Raw genomic sequence first — 16,867 nt, forward strand, 5'->3', positions numbered from 1 at the left:
GGTGCCTCATAACACCAGCAGTTAATGGAAACATCCCCAGAATACAAAACACATGTCCTCCATTTGCACAGATGATGTAAACACACAAACTGTAGCACTGTTGCACACCCACGTCCACGGCTGAGTCGATGCCACAGGGAGATCCTCCATCATTGATCCCTGGAAGGAACTGGAAGATGATGGAGATGTGATGGTGAGGATGAATGCAGCTATATCAGTGTGTGTGCTCATTTGATTGCTTTCAGGTGGGGATGTGACTGCTCAGTGTGTGTGGGTCATACATTCTGACCATCAGTCTCTCATCTGTTTATCATGAATAAACCACTGATGAGAGAGATGCAGACTTTTTGGGAGAGGAAGGAGAACCAATCGAGCCCTAGCAAGAAACCTAAACCGGTGAGTCTGTATTAAAGTTCCTTATAATATACCAACATAGCACCTACTTGTCGTGATGGAAAACATTGTTTTGAGCTCACCAGAGTAATCTGCATTTGATAATGCCTCTAAAAATACACGCGCGCCTACAGCGAGACATTAAACAGACGCGCGCGCGGACGCGTTTGGTGCAGTGATGCCATTGAGGAAAACAGTGAAATGGGAGTAAAACACAGCTTGTATCAACAAACAAAATAGCAAGGCAGCTAACAGAAGGGGACTATGATCCGAGACGAAATCGTAACGCGGAGTTTGGTAGGAGCCATTGAAAAATATGAACAAACGCTTATGACCAGGTGATTTTATACTGGACGTGATTTGATTACGCAACAACGCAGATTACGCAGCGATTGACGACGAGAAAAGACGTTTTTAAGTCAAGTCACTTGTTGGTATTATTGCAATGAACAAACATGTACTTGTTTATTTATTTCCACAGTTGTGTGGAAAGTTATTTATTTATTTTATTTAACATGTTATGTTTTTACTGGCAATGTTATGGTCGTATTGCTAATTATTTATTTATTTCAATAACTTTTGATGTTGACGGGAATTTTTGCGACTTCATTTATAGGTTTGTTTGTGTAAATAACATTTTAATATCTACCTGCCTGTCTAAAACCAAGACATTTTTGGTTTTATTGCACTGTTATTTATTTATTTAAATAACATTTGATGTTCATGTTAATTGTTTGGTCTTTATTTGTATGTTTGTTTGTGTAAATAACATTAATACATCTATCTGTCTAAAAACTGATTATTCAGTTTTATTAAGTTTATTAAGTACTGAACTATTCAGTACTTATATATCGAAACTGGTTATTGACATTTCTCATCTTATTGCACTGCTATTTATTAATTTATATATGTAAATAACGTTTGATGTTGTTAATGGCAGTTTTTGGTCTTATTGCACAGTCTTTATTTATTTAACATTTGATGTTGTTAATGGTAACTGTTTGGTCTTTGTTTATTTTTTATACACGTTTGTCTAAAACATCCGAAATTATTGACTTTTTTTTGTCTGCATGTTATTTGTTTATTTATTTATTATATGATCAATTTATGGTCTTATTGCACATCATCCATCTATTCATCCATCCATATACATTTAAAATTAGTTCCTGACCAATGTTTCATTTATTTATCTTTTTATTTGAAATTGGTTGAATTGTTGACAATGTTGTCTTTACATCATCAGCTGTAAATGGATAGACTTATTTATTTATTACAAAATTTGAAATCTATTTGAAATAACACTCAAATAGTAATCAAAAATATTTGTCCTACTTTCAATAACGCAACATTATGTTTATTCAGCCAAAGCCTCAGAATGCCATCACTATTGCGGTGTCCTCCCGCGCCCTCTTCAATATGGATCAGGAGCAGGACATTTATGAGCAACAGGGAATGGAGGATTACCTGAACTATCAGATCCAACATGAGAACGAGCCATTCACACCCGGACCTGCTTTCCCCTTCGTTAAGGTCAAACCTGTTCGAATGTACTTACACACAGCTATGATATCAGTAATGAGAAAAACTATGATCTCAACTTAAGGACGATAATTACTGAATTCATGGATATAGAAGGGATGAGTGAAATGCTTTCTCTGTCTTGTGTAGGCAGTGGAGGCAGTGAATGCTCGACTCCGAGATCTGTATCCAGACAGTGAAGAGCTCTTTGATGTGGTTCTGATGACCAGCAATCATGCTCATGTGGGACTTCGGCTCATAAATTCAATTAATCATCACCGTAGGTCAAAAGATCTTTGACTGGATAAACATCAGGAATTTGTGTCCCTTTGAAACATGGCAAACTCTAAAATGTTTTAATGCCACGGCCTCTGAAACATAAGGACACACCCATGCGAGACTCCATTCCTGATGTATAAAAGCAGCTCTATATTTTCATACATAATGGCCCATTTGTACTGTGAGAAAATATTAGCACAGTTTCTTCCTGAATTAAACAATTGGCTTTTATATCGTCAATTATTAAAATATTTGGAAACACTTTACAATAAGGTTTAATTTATGTACATTAGATAAGATGAACAATACTAATACAGCATTTATTAATCTAAGTTAACTTCAGCATTTACTAATACATTTTAAACATCAAATGCTATATCTGTTAACATTAATATATGCTGTAAAAACATAAAGCTAGCTAGTTCGTGTTAACTAATGCATTATTAACTAATGTAAACAAATGACACCTTATTGTATATTTTAATAATTTGTATTACTTAATGACAGTATAAAAGCCAATTATTACTTTTTTATAATAGAATATTTGTATTAAGTTGATAGCATAGATGTACTTTTTTTTTAAATAATGCAGATTTGTTTCTTTAAAGCTATATATAATAAAATAACTGCAATTAATCTAATGACTGATTTTATAGAGTCTTTAGAAAGAAGAATGAAACTGTTCTATTATGAAAATGTGAAAATATGTTAAAATTAGTACATTAAATATATTAAGGGATAGTCCACCCAAAAATGAAAATTCTGTCATCATTTTGTCCCCAGTATGATTTGTGGAACATAAAAGAAGATATTTTGAAGAAAGTTGGTAACCAAACATTTTTGATTCGCATTGATTTCCATTATGTGGAAGAAAAACAATAAAATGGAGGTCCGTGGCGACCGAAATTGTGTTGTTCCCTACATTCTTCAACATACTGTCTTATAAAGTCATGCAGGTTTGGAATGACATGGGGGTGAATGAACCATGACAGAATTTTCAATTTTGGAGGAACCATCCAAAAACCATCCAAGTGCACATATTACATTTGACATCCTTTAAAAAGCTTTTTAGTGCAACTACAGGATGTTTCCTTACAGATGCTAAATTCATGCCTAACTGAGCTCATTGCAGTGATCAAAAGATTGTGTTGAGGTTTCTTTTTAAGCGCACTTCAGTTTGGAGGTAGTCCTCTCTATAATTATGTAAAGGTGTACTGTAAATAATGTCTTATGTTGTCTGTTATTTCCAGAGCTGTTTATAGAGCGCTTTTGCATGACTGGAGGCAACAGCCCTATTGGTTATCTGAAAGCGTACCACACCAACCTTTATCTGTCAGCGGATTCACTGAAAGTTAGAGAAGCCATTGAAGAAGGTGAGTGGAGCGTTTGGGGATTTCATTATCTTAGAACGGTAGAATCATAAATATACTAATATTGTTTTAATGTGCAATTCCTTGTGTTAGGAATTGCAGCAGCTACAGTATTCTCACAAGGGAAAATCACAGAGGTGTCGGAGACTCAGCTGCGAGTGGCCTTTGATGGAGATGCCGTTCTCTTCTCGGATGAGTCGGAGAGAATTTACAAAGCCCACGGACTGGACAAGTTCTTTGAACACGAGAAAGCCCATGAAAACAAACCTCTTGATCATGTATGTTCAATTTAAATGTAATAGCAGTGCAATATAACATGCTGTGAATTCTTAAACTGCAGCAAACGTCATTCACATTTTGAGTTCTCAACATTTCAAGGATTTTTCACAAGAAAACAAGGATATTATACTTGTGACTAGGGTTGTACAACGAACACCTGTTGAACACCTGTACAATCGGTACCAGTCGGTACTAAAAACAAGCTGACGGGACCAGCATTTCCGCAGTACGCCTATAGGCCTATTTGGTACCCGCTGATAGTCTGCTTTTGAATGCTGTCGTTCGTTTTTGTTGGAACGCTTTCTGAGCGCCAAAGGTTTCTATTTGTAGCATGTTTTACAAGCGTTAAGCATTGTAGCCAATCACAATCCTATCTGTTGAGTGCTTCAACTCAATGGCCTGTCAGAGGTGCTAGTCAGTAAGTTAGCCAGGATCCGCTTAAAGGGTTAGTTCACCCAAAAATGAAAATTCCATCAGTAATTACTCACCCTCATATTGTTCCAACCCCGTAAGACCTTCGTTCATCTTCGGAACTCAAATTAAGATATTTTTGATTAAATCTGAGAGCTGGATCACTCCTCCATAGGCTTCTAAGGGATTGAAACTTGCCGGCCCAGAAAAGTTTGTAAAAACATTGTTAATATAGTCCAAGTGACTACAGAGGCTCAATCTTAAGTTTAGCAAGCGACGAGAATACTTGTGTACAAAAAATCCCAAAAATAACGACTTTATTCCACTATTCATTTCCTTCTCTGTGGGCCTCGAGTGAGTTCACGTAGTGTAACTGCGTAGCGCGTCTGTGTTGTACGTCACACACAAGCTCACTATTGGCCGACGCTGGTCATGTGTGTGATGCGTGGTGACATACAACACAGACGCGCTACGCTGTTACACTACGGAATTCACTCGAGGCCCACAGAGAAGGAAATGAATAGTGGAATAAAGGTGTTATTTTTGTTTACTTTTTGAGCACAAAAAGTATTCTCGCCGCTTTATAAACTTAAGATTGAGCCACTGTAGTCACTTGGACTATATTAACGATGTCTTTAATGCATTTTCTGGGCCAGCAAGTTATAATGTCTTAGAAGCCTATGGAGGAGTGATCCAGCTCTCAGATTTAATCAAAAATATCTTAATTTGTGTTCCGAAGATGAACGAAGGTCTTACGGGGTTGGAACAACATGAGGGTGAGTAATTACTGACAGAATTTTCATTTTTGGGTGAACTAACCCTTTAACGCTGCTGAAAACGCACAAGGTTTTGTTTTGTCTAACGTGAGCTGCACGGTTGTGTATCTTTTAATTATAACCAACAAAGCGTAAACATGATGTAAATAAGAGATTCATTGTCTAACGTGAGCTGCACGGTTGTGTATCTTTTAATTATAACCAACAAAGCGTAAACATGATGTAAATAAGAGATTCATTGTACAATTAATACAGAATTTTATCATAACAGGAGTTTTTGCGAGAGTGCAGAATTCAGTGAGCTTGCGCTTTAGAGATTGACAGTCTTTTGGTACATTTACAGAACAATGATGTACTAAAAACGGAAACGTTTTTCCTTTGCGTTTTCCACATATAGACGACAACGTTATCAAAACGATTCCCCGTTCACACGGCTCTGCGAAAACTATTAAAAACGCTGTATTCTCCTGCCAGGCCAGTAGTTGGCGATGTCACTTTGTAAAGAAACACTACATGCCGATAGACTGAACAGTTTCTAGTTTAGTAGTTTACACACAGACGATAACGGTCGTTTTTTGTAACCCGTTTTCAAAGTTCAGTTTTTAGTTGAAAGTGGTGTTGTGTAAACCCTAATTGATTATTAGCCTGGCTAACGTCAGACCTCTTTCTCATTGAGACGTGGTCTGGGAACCACATGTTCATTTTCTCGTATTTGAGGCGTGGTTTACGAATGCCCAGAGCCGTTTATTGGGCGCTACGAATGTCTATCAAATGCGCCTGTACGTAGCTCATAGCCAATCGTTTCAATTATACCAGATGACGTATGTAGAGCGACAGAAATTCGACGAGGAAGAAGACGAAATAAACTTGCGTTCTAAACTACTTAGAACACTATCTAAGGCTGCATCGAAAGGTAACTTCGCGTCTGATGCCATGTTGGATCCATAGATATAAACAAACTGCTTCGGTGTGTTGCATAGAAGTCGTCATCGTCTTGCTGCTCCCTCCCCGTTCTGTGATTGGTTCCCTTTTTGAGGGGAAAATCTGGTCCATGGTGTCCAGGCTGCCTAGCAGCGTGAATAAAATCTCGCGGCGCTCAAGGCAGCATGGGGAAACCCAGGCTAATTGATTATAAAGGGAGGGCTCTTCTCTTGCTTTCTGTTTATGACCCATTCACAATCTGAATATAAGTTTAGTTTTTCATAATAGCTCCATTGCAAAGTTTCTGGATTGCCAATTTGAATGCGCGATTGAATCGGAAACTGCGATGATTGACACTGATAACCAAGAGACGAGTAAACAGTTTATGCTCTGGTACCAAGAACCGTGTCATTTTACTGGTATTGGCACCGACTACTGACATTTTGGTACCGTGACGACCCTACTTCTGACAGAAATTATCTTTTTTTCCCCTATAGGGACCTCTTAAAGGGTTCCTGGAAGCTCTGGGGAGACTGCAACAGAAATTCTATGCCAAAGGCCAGCGCTTGGACTGTCCCATCCGCACTTATTTGGTTACAGCTCGCAGTGCAGCCAGTTCAGGCACCCGGGCCCTCAAGACGCTGCGTTCATGGGGCCTGGAGACAGACGAGGCTCTCTTCCTGGCAGGAGCCCCTAAAGGCCCCATGCTGGAAAAGATCAGACCTCACATCTTCTTCGATGATCAGATGTTCCACGTGGAGGGAGCGGCAGAACTGGGAACTGTGGCGGCTCATGTTCCCTATGGAATTGGCCAGAGGTTTCCATCAAAGACAGGGAAGGAAGTAAAAAAAGACTTCTCAGCCAAGCAGCTAGTGTGAATACTGGTCTATCAAGTGATTCATTTAAGCAAAGCCTTTAATATTTTTACAGTTTTCTTTGTAATTGGTCAAATTGCTATGGACTGTGTGAGTTTTGCTTCTCCATCTTCCAAAAATGGACCAGTTTGTCCATGACAGACCATCTGTACTGAACATCATAGTTCTGAGGTTGTTCACTTGCTTGTAGCAAGCCATAAAGAAACAGAGAAAGGAACTGTTATATAAGTGGTATTTTACGGTTTTCTGTTCTAATGTAAAACTACATGTTATTTAATTTATTTTGCCACAGTATAACTTATCTGAAGCTAAAATGCACTAAATGCTGTGTTGGATATCATAAATATCACCTTTAACACTTCTGGCCATACATATTTCCGGCTGTTATATTGCAGTTTTGAATGACCATCTCTGTGATTGTTCATCATAAAGGGCTGTTTTTCTCTGTATTTAGCCTCTATCCGTGCATATCAGTTATGCAGTGTTTTGATTCATCAGTGTTATCACTTATGTACAAATTTGGCTTAGTTTTTGCTTTTTATTGTTATCATGGTGATAACCAATGTGTTACTCAGGGCATGCTCAAGTCAATGTTTGCACTGAAACCTATAATAAACAGTGAAGAGGAAATGTATATGCTGAAAAATAGACGATAATTTCTCTCAATTCAGAATATTAGCCCCTTAACTCCTGCCACCGTCTGGTTAGCGGGATTCTTGGCTCTCTTTTATTTATTGCCTTTTTTTATCACATATTTAAGTTATCATAAATCAGGTATCATTCGAAAGCTTAAAAACTCAAAATTCCTCAAGTGAAAAAAGTTTTGAAATCGGACATTGCATTAGGCTACCATGTAAAGGGTACTTTATTAAAACCTTAGCGGGCTCCTCCCCCTATGGGCGGTGTCATGTTACATAGGTAGGCTACTACATTTGAACTATTTTATAATCCAAAATGTTTCTAATCTTGACAAAACGCATATAGTTGGAAAGCTCTGAGACTCAATGTTGTATATTTGGCGACTGTTTTGTTATAGAAGCGATATTGTGACAGAAATTAATTCATCAGTGGAGAACACGTCAAAAAAAAAAAGAAAAAAAAAAAAAATTCATTGGAAAATGTGTCACTCGATGGCTATTTTTGGTATAGCGCCGAAACAAAATTTCATATGACCTTCAATTTTTGCGATATCAACTAAAGATTTGGAACACAACGGTAGATAAACAAAAATGCTGCCCTCTTTACCCTGCTGGGGAAAAAAAGAAGCTAAAAGCTAGCCTAGGCTGGTTGATAGCTGGTCTTTTAGCTGGTCTCCCAGCTTTAATAATTTTCTACTGTCACTTGTGTAAAGCAAAATTTGAGGGCAATAGACAATACAAAAATCACTTTGCATATTTGTAAATATTTACAGTACGTAAGTGTGTATATATATATATAGGATTAAAAATCTTTTTAAATCTAAAAATCTACCAGTTACCATGGTAACTTTAAGGTCCTGTTTTAAGGGCGGGACTTCAGCACAATCTCTGAGAAACTCTGTTGGACTTTTAACTCGTGTCCAGCTGGTTAATGTTTCACCCACTTTAAATATTACGACTAACTTCTGGGTCGTATTTAGTTCATGTATAAGAGGTCTGTATATATAAAATAGTAAGGTAATAATAGCAAGTACGCAGTCTGTGTTTAGGAATGTGATCACATGATTAGTGTCATATGACTTTGATGAGAGAGGGAATGAGAGCGAGAGAAGAAATCTTCATTAGTTCCCAATATTACACTCTTTTACTAATGCTGTCGTCTACCGTGATGAATGCAGATGGATAAACAGATGTGAGGACTCTTGAAGTAAATCTCTGGATCATGGAGCGTTTGGGGGTTTTGTCTGTTCTCGTCGCCGCTTGTGTTCTGGGTGAGTTTCCAACAGAACATCTGAGACTTTTAAAATGCTTTCATAACGCATTTTATTATTTAGCTTTTATTATTTAGATAATATTTTAAAACATACAGTATAATATTTAAATTGTTTCTCTTGTTGGACGGCAGCAACATTTTGTTCATTGTTTATTGATTATTATTGAATGTCAGATATTCTCTCTGTATCTACTAGTTGACAACATGTCCCCACCCAATATTAAATCAATCTATCTATCTATCTATCTATCTATCTATCTATCTATCTATCTATCTATCTATCTATCTATCTATGTGTATTTTATTAACCTAATGTTTAATATTTATATCCGGAAAAATAGATATTCGTGTGTAAAGGGGAATTGTGTTTGGGTCTTGACCTTTTAAAATAATTTTACACCATTTTTATCTATTGCAACAAATTAACCAGAGGTTTCACCATTTTTAACTGTGGTGTGGTGGAGCATCAGTCTTTCAATACAGAGACAACATTAGTTTGAGGGGTTTTACCAACAACATTCTTTGTGAAATCTAACAGGCCTTAACCTAACAATATGTCCAAATATTTGTGCCAAAATCTATAACTCTGCTGTATAGTAAACAAAGACTGTACTTGGTTTATTGGCGTTATGGCATGCAGTCAATTTTCTGTAGTGTGACATTTTTACGTTTTTATGACCCCTGATTCATTCATTTGGCCATGTCTTTGTGATTTGTCAACCTCTTCATTTGTGTATTTTAAAGAATGTGTTCAAATGAGCTGAAAAGTATCATAACATGTCAGTAAGAGTCAAGTAAAACATGTTTTTCAGAGTCTCTTAGTTATAAAGGCTTGGAAAAGAACAGAGAAATGGTTCCTGGGTCCCTCTCTTAGTATTTCTGGAGTGAAATCAAGTCATATGACCAGCGTTTCCTCCAAATAATTGTGTTTCTTCAGTGGGAGCTTGTGTCGCTGAGGGTGACCGCCTCATGGCTAATATGATTACGATCACAATAAGGACTCTGTTTGCCTTTTTGCTGATGGTTAACAAGCATGTTGTGTCATTTACAGTATACTCCAACAGACAATTAAAAAAACACACACACACAGTCAAAGGAATGTGAGCGTGATTCATGTGATGCCGTTAAAATAAACCTTTAAACCAACATTGTCAAAAGGTTGAGCAGTACTGAGCCAAAATAAGCCAGAAATAATGTATTATTTGTGACTTTTATTGTGCTTCATAAGATATGTATAGTGTTAAAGGGTTAGCTCATCCAAAAATTATTTACTCACCCTCATGTCGTTCCAAACCCGTAAGACTTCGTTCATCTTTGGAACACAAATGAAGATATTATTGATGAAATCTGACAGATTTCTATCCCTCCATTCAGAGTCTACGTAACTCCCACTTTCAAGCCCCAGAAAGTAGCCTAGAGTTGCACGATTGCAATTTTCTTGGCCGATTCTGATTATTTTGTAATTGTGACCAGCCAATACAGATTTTTCCAGATTACTATTTTCTTTCAAAGAACTATAATTGACAGGATATACAAACAAAATTCTACTTTTCTTCAATGCAAAATTTTATTTTCATAAATAAATTAATAAAAAGTAATAAAATAAGAACAAATAAACAAATTGCAAACAACAGCACAAATAAATGCAATAGAATAAAGAGAGATATAAAATAAACACGGCTTTAAGTTTTTTAGTGGGTATACAGTATATTCAGGTAATCAAATGTAAAATAACACTGGATAGTCTTCATTGTAAAAATTGCAGATTAATGCTTACAATTACAGTTAGAGAGTGATTTTGCTTTGTTTTTTGTTCTTTGATTAACACGAGAGACTGCAAAATGTTTGATTAGCGTGACAGACGCGGAGGTATGGAAATACATACGCTGATAGGCAGATAGGACATTGTTTCATTTTATGGTCCTACGCCTTCCACAGACGATGTATATACATATAAAAACATTTATACCTCTTAACTTGGTGATTGCTAACAGGATGAGAAGAAATTTTCAACCAGCATAACAAAAAATGTTTCTGGAACAAATCACCTACCTTGCCTTTTAAAAGCATTTAATTTTGCTTTTAAGACCATTCTGTCATATGATTTATTTGAGGGCAGTTTTTGATCTGTCGTTGTAGGAGTGGTGATGAGTCAGACAACACTCAGTCCCGCTGTGACGATCACCACAGTCAGTGCTAACGTGACCACGGCGTCTCCCAGCTGCTCCTCGCTCAACACCTCCACCTGCACGGCCTGCGCTCCGGGCTCCTACTACGACAACGGTGGGCTCATGTGCATTCAGTGCTGATTTAAAGTGCTCCACACATGTTGAAGCTCACACACTTTCTCTGTGTGTTCTCAGAAACTCTGCTGTGTTCTTGCTGTCCTGATGTGGGCCTGTGTGTGTCACCTGGAGCCTGTCTTCTCTGTGTCCAGGGCTTCTATCAGCCTCTCGCAGGACAGCAGGGTTGTCTGCCTTGTTCATCTGGGTTTTACAGCAAGTGAGAGGAGTTTATGTTTATTCAAAGCATAAGCATTCTTTCCATGCCAAGGCTCTAATAATGTCTTTCCTCCATTAGTTCCACAGGGAGCCCCGTCTGCCAGGCATGTCCTACTGGTTCCTACAGCAATAACACAGGCTCCGTCTCCTGCAGGGCCTGCGCACCAGGTAACAAGTGATGTGTTCATTTATTTTCTGCTTTTCTATATAAATCAATTGACATATAGAGGGGCGGAGAAAATAAACAGATACTACATATTGAAATATAAAGGGAATGCAAGTTATCTATAATATATTTTACATCATTATATTTTATAGAATATCATTAGAAATTATTTTGTTTTTGTTATTATATAAAATATATATGTATAATTTAATACAAATTCTAAAATACCTGAGTGTCTTAAATAAGATATGGGCAGATAATGTATTTTTCTGCTTATGTGTGAGACATTAAATGTAATCTGAAATTTCCAACATTTATTAAGCATTTGATACAAATGGAAAAGTCTAAAGTTTTTTTCTTTATTTATTGCTTTAGGTTTCTACACATCTTTGCAAAATTCAACATTGTGTAACCCATGTCCACAAGGCATGTACTGCAAGTAAGTTCCCTTTCTGAACATTGCACCATAAAATGTATGACTCAGGTTTTAAGTAATATATATAAACTGCCCATCCAAAAAAAAAAAAAAAAGTGCTGTTTGGATTTAAATAGGCAAACACTTAAAAGTCTATGATTGGATCATTATTGCAGTGATTGTTATTTTTCTTGCACGTTATATGCTTGGTTACTGTTCTTCTAACCGTAATTGATGGAGTGTGTAGCTTTTCATTTCTTAAAGGGATATTTCACCGCTGGAAAGATGAATTTGTATTTAAATTGCGTAATTTATGTAGTAGAAATGTGAAATTATTTTAGAAGTTGGTGCCTTCTCGACTGAGAAAAGCCAGAAAACGTATTTTTGGCTCATGTGGATGAAAGACAACAACTCCCAGAATGCACTTGCTTCGTTGCCCTACGAGGCCACTCCCAAGCCACGCCTACCGGTTACAGAGGGCAGTATCGGAAGAAATGATACAACTAGGCTATTAGTCGACTCGAAACTGAAAAGACGGCGTTTTATCGTGAGATCCCCCTATGGATCCTCCTACTGGCTGTAGTCTCTCGCCTCTGGACAAAACAGCCTCCGATGACGCAAAATGACGATTTTTGTGTCATCTGAGGTTTTTTTCCAGACACACAATACAGAAATCTCTCGTCTCAGGGGGACATGAGGGAGGGGAGCACGGTCATTCAAAAATACTGCCGGGTTTCTACTGATACAAAGCTTAATGCTAATCGGTGAAGTATCCCTTTAAACAACCATGTAGGAAGACACATCATGGCCATTTTCCAGGATGACAATGTAAAGATGCATCAGGCTCAAACTGTGAAAGAATGGTTGTGAGGAGCATGAAGAATCATTTTCACACATGAATTGTCTCCTCTGAGTCCAGACCTTAAATTCATTGAAAGTCTTTGGGATGTGCTGGAGGAGACTTTACAGAGCGCTGGACTCTTGCATTATCAATACAAGATCTTGACCAAAAATGTATGCACCTTTTGATGGAAATAAATGTTGTGCCATAATGTGTTGTAAAGAGTTTTTTTCATTGTTACAGTTCTCCCCTTCTCCCTTTCTGATAGTTCCTCCAGTTGTACCCAATGCCAGATCTGTCCTGCAGGCTCAGAGGCTCTTCAGATCGCTGCCAAAGACTGTACGCCCTGTCGTCCAGGTCTCTTCTTTTAGCCATGTCGCTTACTCAAATTATATGAAAGCTTTAGTGATATTAAATTTGGCGATAGGTCATCCGCATGACAAAAGCTACTTGCGAAAACATGATGAAATTAGCTTTGGCGTAGATCAGTACATGAATAAAGGTCTTTGTTGTAAAGTAAATCAGTATTTCCCCAGTACACTTATGAAACTCAAATGATGTTGATATTTTTTGACAGGAATGCACAAGCCTTCCCATCAAACCATGTGTCAGATTTGCAGCAGTGGTTTCTATCAGGTTCGCAGGGGCCAGGAGAACTGTGACCTGTGTCCTGAAAACCATTACTGCCCTGTGAGTGATCACTTCCTTAAAAAAACACACACACACATACACTCTTTACTGTTACCAATGGACTTGTTCCTCTTGCTTGAACACAAAGATTTTACTGTAGAGACTGTAGATTTTTACTTCCTTGTTTATCTAAGAAAATGACCAACATAAAATATTTGTCATTATTATATGTCATGTAATACATGTGCCTGTGTCTATATGCTCCAGAGTCCTGATGTAAATCCGATCGAATGTCCCGCTGACGCGTTCTGTCCCGAGGGCAGCACGGCCCCTGGTTACTGCATGGAGACCTTCTTCAGAAAGGTTGGGGAGACGTGTGAACTTGCTCCTGTTACCATTGCACTGCTTGTTATTGGAGGAGGAGGTATGCACATTCACATCACATCGTCTCTCAATTGAACTTTCGTTCCCCAACCAAAATGTGAAAAATGTCTATTTCAGTTTATTCAGTTATTAGGCTTTTCTGCTAAGTTCTGCCCCCTTATTTGAGTTAAAAAAGTCTATTGTCAATAGTGTAGTGATTTATGAAGCACAGTTCACACAGAAGTCACTTTCAAACCAAGCAGTTTTCTGTTGGTCAATGCAGAAAATCCATTAAAAACATGAAATCTGCCTAGGGAAATGTCTCACTCACACGCAAAATTCCCCACTGTGTGGATTCCCGTCGAAATGACTGGGTTTTGCCCATGAAAATTCACAGAACAACAGTAAATGTGACCGCATCTTTACTAGGTCATACAAATTAAAGCTACTAACGCTATCATTTTATTTATGAATCGGTCAGGAATAGGATTGGTCTGTAACATTTTTATTACGATGCGTAGTAGAGCTGCACGATTAATTCCTAAATGCGATCTCATTCCTTAATGACAATGATTCGCCTGTCTATGAAAGTATGATCACAGTGAACATTCAAATCTGCGTTGGCGCTGCCGCTGAGACCGAGAGCAGTTGTCATGTATAGATATGAAACGGCTTCACAAACAGTCTTTTGAACATCACAGTATGGTTGCGTCTGTTACAAATATTCAAGAAGTACTGGAATAAAAGGTTATAGTTTGGATAAACACTTATGTATAGCGATGGTATCATTCAAAACAGACTTGATCACCTTTTGAAAGTAACTTGACGCTTCAAATAGAGACGGTCAATTACATCATTACACCAGTAGGTGGCGACAAGTGACTGTTAAAACATCTATTACTCATTGAATCATTGATTCAAGAGATTTGTTCGAAAACGCTGATTAATTCAGTAAAGAAACAAGTGAACTATTTATGCATTGAATGAATCATTCAAACTGTTTTTTAATACTTCATGCAGATTAATTCAACTATTTAAATAGACTGCAGCAATTAACATTTTGTCAGAACCTCTAGTAAATGACATGCTATTTTGTTTAGTTGTCTGATCAGAATCATGGGAGAATCATGATCTCTATTTGAAGCAAAAAAATGATTCTCAACTTATCCAGAATCGTGCAGCTCTAGTGCTTAACAGAAGGTCAGTTGTCACCCTCTTCTAATCTGAAAGCGTTGTCGGGAAAATTCGTTTCGCGTACCTATCCCGAAGTGACAAAATATTAAAGAACCGCTATAAAGCCAAAACAATCTCTGTTACCTAAATTATACGTTTGTCTCTGTAAAGCTGCTTTGAAACAATCTACATTGTTATAGGAGAACTCCGGTCAGTTTTAACATTGAGCTCATTTTTTTGTAAATTTGGAGTGCTTTTTTAAAATTGAAGTCCACAGTAGTCGATTGTCGAGTTCACGCGCATAGGTTTAGTACGTACGATCATGCGCCCGAACTCGACAATCGACTACTGTGGACTTCAACTGAAAACAGGATGTAAATACAGGTATGTGCGCTGGCTGAAATAACATCACTTTTATTCATATCTTTCACATCTACTGCAGTCAGATTCACTCGTGTTCACTCTGAAGGAATCACTCACATGGCCTGTGCACTTGTAATGACACATCAAGGATGTTAAGAGGCTAAAAGCAGGTTTAAAACTTGCCCCATTGAAGTCAACAGGGTGCAAATTTTAAAAAGAGGATAACACGGTGTAGGCAACACTGATTTTTGTCGTTGTTCTCTGTATTGACAGCACTCCAAATGTACAAAAAAATGAGCTCAATGTTAAAATTGACCGGAGTTCTCCTTTAAAAGCGCTATATAAATGAAGATGACTTGACTTGACTTGACTTAATTCTTCTTCTCCTCCACAGTGGGTCTTCTCTTTATCATCGTTTTGGTTCTGCGGAGGAGAAGAGATAATGACAGTGAGCTGTCCCTCGCCCGTGCGCCCCTCTTGCGGAAAGACAGGCCACCCGGTCGCTTCTACGGAATCCCCTGTGATGCGGAGCCTGTTTATGCAGGCTGGTGACATTAGCTCGTACTTTTCCAGCTGCACATATTTTGTCTGAATATTTCTATTAGAACTTTTATTGAACTGGTCTAAGCTTAAAAATGGTAAGATACTATTAAATATTTATGAATGGAGACGCACTTTTCTGAATTCCATTTTTAAACCTGTTTACTACTGACCATGTTATGAAGTTACATCTTTATAGATTTGATTCTGACTGCTTTTCGAGTCTGAAGAGTAAACCATTCAGTATTTTTTGGGGGGTGTTTTCTTTTGTTTAATTTAGCACCAGATGTTAAGTTAAGCCATGGCACTGAAAGAATTTTGGACTATGTTGTTGGATTAAGCTTATTTTGTTCACATGTGTTTTTTTTGTTTTGTTGGTACCACTACATTTGACTACCTGGGGTCCTCGAGGTACATTTATATTTCATGTATTTAACATGTGATTACTTTTTAAAAACAAAATTTGGGCAATTTCCATTGTTGTATACTGGAATAAACGGCTTTGCACAACTTTGACATAAAAGTGTAGTGTCTCTATGCAAGTTTGATGGTTGATTTTTGAAACTTCCCTTCAGAAATTCCCAAACGGTACTTTCATTATCTGACCAGTCATATGACAAAAATAAAGACACATATCTTCAGAAAGATAGATTAGATTAACCAACTTTTTACTTCCCGAAAATCAAAGGTAGGGTAGGTCAGAATTGTCTAAAAAAACTTTTATTCAAATTTGTTTAAACTGTCTTTATATACCAATACATAATTAAAATGCAAGTACTCTGAAATAGAGTATAAAAAATTGAGTGACTCTAGTGTATTTAATCTTCAATAAACACAGCTCATTAATTCCATTCACTCCCACCTAAAAACGGGTGCGCGACTGCGCGCACGTGGGCAGAGCCAGTAATAGCGGCGGTAGTCATGGCGACGGAGAGTGACAGTCGCGCAAGCCAATCACTTGTTTCGTCCCGGTCGGAATTAATGAGCTGTGCTTTTTGAAGATTAAATACACTATAGTCACTCAATTTTTATTCTCTCTTTTTCAAAGTACTTACATTTTAATTATGTATTGGTATATAAAGACAGTTTAAGCCAATTTGAAAAAAAGTTCTTTAGACAATTCTTACCTACCCAACCTAACA

General features: G+C 37.5%; 2 protein-coding genes across 4 annotated transcripts; both read left to right on the plus strand.

Annotated features, from left to right (window-relative positions):
• The first annotated feature begins 65 nt into the window (after window positions 1–65).
• On the plus strand, window positions 66–7,903 carry nt5c1ab (5'-nucleotidase, cytosolic IAb). Of its 3 annotated transcripts, none has more exons than XM_079853392.1 (6): window positions 66–396; window positions 1,756–1,923; window positions 2,062–2,191; window positions 3,441–3,563; window positions 3,654–3,838; window positions 6,445–7,903. In XM_079853392.1, exons 1-6 carry the CDS (start codon window positions 313–315, stop codon window positions 6,823–6,825), a joined length of 1,071 nt encoding a protein of 356 aa, XP_079709518.1. In that variant the 5' UTR covers window positions 66–312; the 3' UTR covers window positions 6,826–7,903. The 3 variants fall into 3 exon arrangements, with proteins under 3 accessions (XP_079709518.1, XP_079709519.1, XP_079709520.1); XM_079853393.1 differs by lacking the exon at window positions 66–396 and adding an exon at window positions 524–690; XM_079853394.1 differs by lacking the exon at window positions 66–396 and adding an exon at window positions 541–731.
• Window positions 7,904–8,338: 435 nt separating this feature from the next.
• LOC307147611 (uncharacterized protein) lies at window positions 8,339–16,725 on the plus strand. The gene is made up of 9 exons (XM_079852480.1): window positions 8,339–8,731; window positions 10,873–11,016; window positions 11,097–11,235; window positions 11,314–11,402; window positions 11,776–11,839; window positions 12,925–13,013; window positions 13,234–13,346; window positions 13,554–13,710; window positions 15,580–16,725. Exons 1-9 carry the CDS (start codon window positions 8,683–8,685, stop codon window positions 15,735–15,737), a joined length of 1,002 nt encoding a protein of 333 aa, XP_079708606.1. The 5' UTR covers window positions 8,339–8,682; the 3' UTR covers window positions 15,738–16,725.
• Window positions 16,726–16,867: the final 142 nt, after the last annotated feature.

The sequence above is a fragment of the Squalius cephalus genome (genome assembly GCF_949319135.1).
Source record: "Squalius cephalus genome assembly, chromosome: 20".
Classification (NCBI taxonomy): domain Eukaryota; kingdom Metazoa; phylum Chordata; class Actinopteri; order Cypriniformes; family Leuciscidae; genus Squalius; species Squalius cephalus.

Bases quoted from the DNA above. Each gene is read 5' to 3' on its own strand.
- LOC307147611 (XM_079852480.1), top strand. From the start codon at position 8,683: ATGGAGCGTTTGGGGGTTTTGTCTGTTCTCGTCGCCGCTTGTGTTCTG. The intron at 8,732-10,872 runs GTGAGTTTCCAA...CTGTCGTTGTAG, and splicing joins CGTCGCCGCTTGTGTTCTGG to GAGTGGTGATGAGTCAGACA. The intron at 13,711-15,579 runs GTATGCACATTC...TCTCCTCCACAG, and splicing joins GCTTGTTATTGGAGGAGGAG to TGGGTCTTCTCTTTATCATC.
- nt5c1ab (XM_079853392.1), top strand. From the start codon at position 313: ATGAATAAACCACTGATGAGAGAGATGCAGACTTTTTGGGAGAGGAAG. The intron at 1,924-2,061 runs GTCAAACCTGTT...TGTCTTGTGTAG, and splicing joins CTGCTTTCCCCTTCGTTAAG to GCAGTGGAGGCAGTGAATGC. The intron at 3,839-6,444 runs GTATGTTCAATT...TTTCCCCTATAG, and splicing joins AAAACAAACCTCTTGATCAT to GGACCTCTTAAAGGGTTCCT.